Genomic DNA, 6894 nt, shown 5'->3' with positions numbered 1-6894 from the left:
TTTTAGGTGTTCCCAAGGTCTGGTCCTAGGATTGTTTATAACGCATACCTAACCTGCTGGGACATGGTGGGTGTGACAGATGATGGTTCTTGGAGTTCTTCTGAGTCTGAATTCTTCTCATTCCTGTTACTCTGTTGGTCTTTGACTTCAGAGGATCCTTTTTACTTCTCTTTCATGCCTGTTATGTTTAGAGTTCTCATTGTTCCTCAAGCTATTACAAATAAGAAGTGAAATAGGTTTTTTTGCAAGCCACTGGCAAACTTAATCCTGCGATCTTTACAGAAATAGTGATGATAGTATCTCTGGAGTGGCAGCAAAGTGCATCTGAAATTGTCATATTAGTTTCTTTTTGCTAACTTCTTTCTTGTATTTGCTAGCAATTTAGGTTGGGTGTGTTGGGTTCTCTTTTTTTTGTTTGTTTTGAAGCAATGCCTGTGATTAAAGTGCATCCTTTAAACTCTTTACCAGGAAGCTGTGTGAAAACAGCCTGGAGTTCTGACTTCTGCTTAATAGTTGTTGTTAGATAGCCTCACAGCAGTCTTATGGTACATGGTTTAGTGCCTGTAGTGGAGTCTTGGTCTAACTCCAAATCCTAGATGGAAGTTAGTGACCATGTCTTGCATGTAGCTTTTTCTTGCTGACTTTTGGGAAAATATATTAAGACACTGGTTATTATCAGGACTTAATGTACAGTTGTCTTTAGGACCTGATATCTTGAATTTGCTTTCTCATGGTTGGGAAGCTTTTTAGCACATGCTGCTGCTTTTGTGGTCCTTTGAATGGGCAGGTTTGAATGTAGAGCAATGTAATAGTCTCTTGTTTTCTCATGTACACTTGCCCTGATTATATACATGAATGGATGCATAGAGCTGGTTTGTAGTTTAAAATACAAATCTGAACATTACTACAATGAAGTTCCAAGTTCTGTTGCTAGAAAATGTATTTATGAAGTTAGAACTGGTATTACTATGTTCTAGCCAGAAGTTTTTTTCTTTTTTTAAATCACATTTCTAAGGAAGTAAGTCTATAATAGCAATTCTGTAACAGTGCATGCTCAGCTAATCTATTTCCAAAGTGTCTTGGACAATATTTTATTTGGAAGGAATCCATGTATTCCTGTGCCCAATGTTTGGAGTTGACTGCCCAACGTAAGTAATTATTTTGGCTAAAAAATCATAGGATCAGTGATATTTCTCTCTAGTGCATAAGTATATTTAGTTGGTGTTTGGTTCAGCTTATACCTATCTTCCTACCTGTTCCCTTGGGAGGGATCAGCAGCAGCACTGGTACTGTGGCTGTACACAACACTAGCTTCTCTACTGCAAGGCTTAGCAGTGTGTAAAAGCATATATTCCTGGTTTGTTTGCATAACAACATCTACAAATGAATACACAACTTGAAGTTCATGAGCTATTTACTTCCTGGTTGTCTGTCTTGCAGTAATTTTATAAATAAACTTAATCATAGCAAAATAGCACACCACTGGGCTGGAGTAACCTGTTCAATGAACATTCCTGTATGTTTTTAGCTAGACTATTGCCACTATCTTGGTATATTAATGAAGTCATGGTGTAAAAAGGCAGTTAAAGGCAGGTGAAGGGTGCCATGTGTTTTCAGCCTTTATTATCTGAAATGTTTCTTACTTAGAAATCTGTGTGCCTTGAAAGTCAAAACATGTTCAAAAGCTTCTGTTTTGTTAGACTACAAAGACTTCTCATTTGCTTTCAAGGTCAAGCCACATCTGGAGTACTGTGTTCAGTTTTGGTCCCTGCTATCCAAGAAGATGTGGATGGGCAGGAGAGGGGTCAAAGAAGGGCCCCAGGGACTGGAAAGCTGCCATATGTGGAAGGGCTCAGAGAATTTTGTTTGTTTAGCCTTGAGACGAGAAGGCTTAGGGCAGACCTTATCATCATGTTTCAGTATTTAAAGGGTGGTACAAAGAAGATGGAGACTCCCTTTTTACAAGGAGTCACATGGAAAAGACAGTTAGTCCTGGGGAGATTCCAGCTGTTCTCATTGTGAAAAAATTCTGTGTTGTGTCTAATCAGCTGTTGGAATAATCTTCCCAGGGAGGTGGATTACCCAGCATTGGACACAAATTTTTAAGGTTCAGCTGGAGTGCTGGGCCATCTTGTCTTGACCATGTTTTTGTCAAGAAAGGTTGGACCAGATGATCATGGAGGTGCCTTCCAACCTGGAATTCTATGATTCTGTTAGACAAGTGGATTTAGATGCGTGTTTGTTTTTTTTTCTGCTGGCTGATCTGTATGTAAATTAATGATGCTTACATGTGAAGTAAGTCTTTAGCCTTTTAAGAGAAGTGATTCTGCATCTGTGTGGAGACTGATGTATTTTTTTTTTAATGCTATAAATTTTGTGATTCTCAGCTTGAATATTCAAGGAGTCTCATCTTTGCCTTCATGGGATGACTAAATACCAGTGTAACTTCAGTAGGTGTTGTGATGTTTCTCAGTTCTGAATGTAAAATATAGTTGTATGGGTAACCTGGAAAAGCTATGCTTTATATAAATACTGGGGTTCTTAAAACTTGGTCTCTTGTCGCTATGTTTAGAACATTTCAATTAGTATTTTAATAAAATTCCAATTTTTGGTGTTGAAACAACTCTAAATGGAAACTCCATATTAAGTAAATGTATTTATTTTCAAATAATCCTTGCTAGGAAGGGTAACGGGGTTCTTATGCAAACCTAATTCTTGAGTTAAAAAATAAACTATGCAAAATTGCTTAGTTGTTCTAGGGGTTTTCTTCCGTTTTATAAGTCTTGGTGTCTTCAAAATAATGTCGCCTCACCTGTGCTCATTGTGTACTTTTTTCCCCCCCGCCCTCTCTCTTTTACAGCAGTTCTGTGGTGTTCTTGGTCACACATTTATGGAGTTTCTGAAGGGCAGTGGAGACTACTGCCAGGCACAGCACGACCTCTATGCAGACAAGTGAACTGTAGAAATTCATTACTACTCCACCAAGAAGCCCCCCTAAGAGTGGTTGACCAGAATAAGAAGTATTGAATTGAAATCGGCAGAGCATTTAACAACAGAATTCAGACCTGGATGGGGTAAACCTCAGTGCACTGCCCTTCTTTTGCCTCAGTATTACTGGATTGAAGAATTGCTGCTTCTTATTAGGAAGTTCATTTCATTTCCCATTGCTCCCAACTTCATACTTCGAAGCACTAAGAATTTCACGTGGAGTATAGTGAAGTAGACTTCAGTTTCTCTACATCACTTCTGTATTAGAATTTTTTTAATCCTTTCATAATCTTGTTGCATGTTTAACTAAATCAATATGGCCCGTATGAACCGCCCAGCTCCTGTGGAAATCACCTACAAGAACATGAGATTCCTAATCACACACAATCCAACCAATGCAACTTTAAACAAATTTATAGAGGTAAGGCCAGGACAGAATTCTTACTGATGTATTTTTTTTAATGCCTGAACAGCATGCTATATTAACAATTTCCTTCTTTACTAGTTGATAGCAGCTGTGGAAGCCATAGGAAGAGGTACTGAGACCGTTTTTATATTGACTTTTTTCAAATACTGATGACATGCTTCAAACACCTGAAGATACACTTTGGCCTTCATAAAAACATACTTCTGAAAGTGAAGCAAAGAAATAATTATGCTATCCAGTATATTATACATTAAGTACATTTTTAGTTCTGAAAACTAATTATCTGGCAGAGTTATGTGTAGAACAATACAAAGATCTTCTAGTGGTGGAAACTTGCATTTAGATTCATCTAAAGTGGTATAACATTTCTTTGCACATGTTCTGTAGTAATTAAAAAGAGAATAATTCACTATATGTTGTGGATCAGAACCTTTGGAACAAATAACAGGATTGCAGTATGCTTTTGCTGCCTGTCTCCTTTCAGTATTAGCAGATGATGGTCCTTGTGTAGCTTAAGAAAATCCTCTGTATGTCATTGTGAAGTTTGTGGTGGTAAGTTTGCTGTGTATCCAGAGCTGCTGAAGCTACTTTAAGTGTTTTGGCACATGCTGAAGTTGTTTACTGACTAAAGCCAGGTGGCCTGGCGTATATTGCTAGTATCTGAGTTTATCCTCTAAACCTTGTGTCTTCCACTTTGGAACTATAATATGCACAGTTAAAAGTGTACGCTAACAATAGGTTCCTCCAAAGTTATCTCCTGGTGAGGTCTGAGTTTGTGATGTGGTCCCTCATAAGCAAGATTTTAGGTTTAATTATAGCTCTACTTTGCATTCAGTGTGGGATAATTTACAAGAAACATAGTGAGATGACATTTGCTTAGGCTATGCTTCAGTCACTGCTGTGACAGTTACGGTGTGATTGATGGCTTGGTGCAGGGGGAATGAAGAGTGACTGCCTTTTTTTCAATGGAGGGTAATAGCAAAATAGAAGGGTAACTTTTGTTATTCTCTGGTTATGATAGCTCAGGTACTGGAATAATTTGTTCTCCTGTGCTCATAATGTATAACAGTAAGAGGTCTTACAAACCTGTTGTTTTAAGCAGGGGGAGAGAAGGGGAAGATGTAAACCTCACTCAGAATGCTTTCAGTAAAGTTTGTAGCTTTGCAGACCAGGAAACTTCCTTTTCCTTTAAAAGGAATGGTCTTTAAGAGATGGACTACTTATTTCATCAATATTTATCTGTATCTGATTTTAAAAGGAAAAAAAGCCTGATCCAACATAACAAAACTAAATATTCATAGATGTTTGCAGAAGAGCTTAAAGGTATCTGGTATTAGCACACAGGTTTTCAGTTATTTTAGCTTTCTGTGTTCTTCAAAGTGGCAAGCATTTGCATGAGTATACTGAAAATTTCAGAATGAATTGATAAGCTAAAATACTGAGAAAATTAAATGGCAGGTGAGGTTAGTTTACTCTTAAAGCAGGGTTTTTTTTCACTCCTTAGGAACTTAAGAAATACGGTGTCACCACAGTGGTAAGAGTGTGTGAGGCTACTTACGACACTGCTCCGGTGGAAAAAGAAGGCATTCAGGTTTTGGTAAGTAGTGTAGAAGCAGAGCTTAAAAACAAGTCTCCCACCCCCTTCCCCCCCTCCCCCTGCATAAAATGAAAAAACTCCAGAACCCAAAAAATTTTCATTTGATAATACCACCTTATTAATTCTACAAGAGTATTCCAGCAGATAATGGAGGCAAAAGCTGTACAAGTATCCTCTCTTGTGAGAAAAAAATTTCCGTTTTTCAGCAAAATCATATGCTCAATGAAAATTGATCGAAAGGAATATATTCCTAATATTGCTGTAGTTACGCTATTAGAAAACCAGGAACTTGAGTGATTCCCTTAGCTGTCAGCCCCTTCATCCATTGTGTCCTCTCCTTTTTTGTGTATGCACAGAGACAGCAGACAAGCACAAAGAGTTCTACCTTTATGTATTTATGTATGTCATGCTATGTTCTAGGATTGGCCCTTTGATGACGGTGCTCCACCATCCAACCAGATTGTTGATGATTGGCTAAACCTCCTTAAAGTTAAATTTCGTGAAGAACCAGGTTGTTGTATTGCTGTGCACTGTGTTGCTGGTCTTGGAAGGTGGGTGTGAAGTTTCAAAGATCTGTGAATTGCTATCCCTGGTTCAACTTGTTAAGAAAAACTTATTTGAGACAATGTAACATAGTCACATATCCAGTATTGCAGTGACCTCACACTTAAAAGTATTTCAGATGGCAGGAAGCTGTTTTATGTTTTAAAGACATTTTAGTCAATAAATGATGCTATTGTCACAGCTCTCACACAAAAACTACCGAAGTATATATATTCCAAGCATACTGTCCCATTGATATTTTTCATCTTGCTATGTCTTCTTTTTTCCTAATGGATTTGTTTTTCAGTGACTCCCCTGTTAATTTTCCTCTTCATCCACATTTCAGCAGTATTGCTAGTCATCTAGTACCAGTAGCTACAGGGTATTGTAACCATTAGCCACAAACAAGTGGTGTTCTGGCACATTAAGACCAATTTCTATCCACCATCCATTTGGGGGATGAGAAGTGTTCTCCAAAGTCCCAAAGCTCTGTTTCTATCTCATTTCCAACACTGTGCCTCAATTTTTCTGGATAATGCTAAATATTCTCCTGTTAAGCTGTTTCCTCTGTGCTGCCATTATCTTAAATGCAATTCCAACAGTTGTGAGAACATAATGCTTTTGCTGCTGTTGTTCTAGACTACCTGCGAACCAGATCTGTTCAGAAAGCAGTTGCCATTATAGCCATGGGTTTCAGCATTCCAATATAAAATAGAGATTTCTGGTCTTGCTATTCATAAGCCTGACTTATCTGCTGTTGGGATTACGGTTTCACATGTAACAAAGTTGACAGTAATGGTGAATACTACCAAAACAAGTCCTCTTCAGCTGCTTTCAATAATATCTGTTGGTTTTTCCTCAATATGGGGCAATTACCTAGTTGAAAAAAGGATCCTAGATTTTTATCATGTATGTTTTTTTTTAAATCCCTAAACACAGAAAACCACTTAAGCTTCTACTAGATGCACAAGTCTGTTGCTAGTGTGTGGCATGGGTTTTTATCTTGACTTTGAGACATAAATTGCTAATGTATTTGAGTTTGATTTGTGTCAAGCTTTCCTAACTGAAAACTGTATTCTGTCAGATGAATAATACTGTGGTAAGGAAGGAAATCCTTGGATGTGAACACCCTGTGGATTACCTCTGTTCTTAGAAACTGGTGACACTAGTTCTAGGACTTGTCAGTTCTTATTGAACCTGACCCCTCTTCCAATTTCTGCTTTGGGGTCCTGACCACTTCTAAGGGTGCTTGCTTGTTGGAATAGAAAGCCGTATGCAATTTTTCCCCAGAATCAATTGGCTTTGAAACAACTGAGTAAAGATTACTTGCATTTTATTC

General features: G+C 37.9%; 1 protein-coding gene across 3 annotated transcripts in view; it reads left to right on the top strand.

Annotated features, from left to right (window-relative positions):
• Window positions 1–2860: 2860 nt before the first annotated feature.
• PTP4A1 (protein tyrosine phosphatase type IVA, member 1) overlaps window positions 2861–6894 on the top strand; it is a 6975-nt gene continuing 2941 nt past the window's right edge. For 2 of the 3 annotated variants that reach the window (XM_010139700.1, XM_010139699.1), the window contains exons 1-3: window positions 2861–3409; window positions 4920–5012; window positions 5433–5563. In XM_010139700.1, coding sequence (XP_010138002.1) covers window positions 3305–3409; window positions 4920–5012; window positions 5433–5563 — 329 coding nt within the window. In that variant the 5' untranslated portion in view covers window positions 2861–3304. The remainder of the gene's footprint in view (window positions 3410–4919; window positions 5013–5432; window positions 5564–6894) is intronic. The other variant, XM_010139701.1, reaches the window with a different exon arrangement.

Source organism: Buceros rhinoceros, unplaced genomic scaffold (genome assembly GCF_000710305.1).
Source record: "Buceros rhinoceros silvestris isolate BGI_N320 unplaced genomic scaffold, ASM71030v1 scaffold9357, whole genome shotgun sequence".
In the NCBI taxonomy this organism is placed as follows: domain Eukaryota; kingdom Metazoa; phylum Chordata; class Aves; order Bucerotiformes; family Bucerotidae; genus Buceros; species Buceros rhinoceros.
The sequence above is the reverse complement of the archived record's forward strand: the minus strand, read 5'-3'. Positions and strand labels throughout refer to the sequence as shown.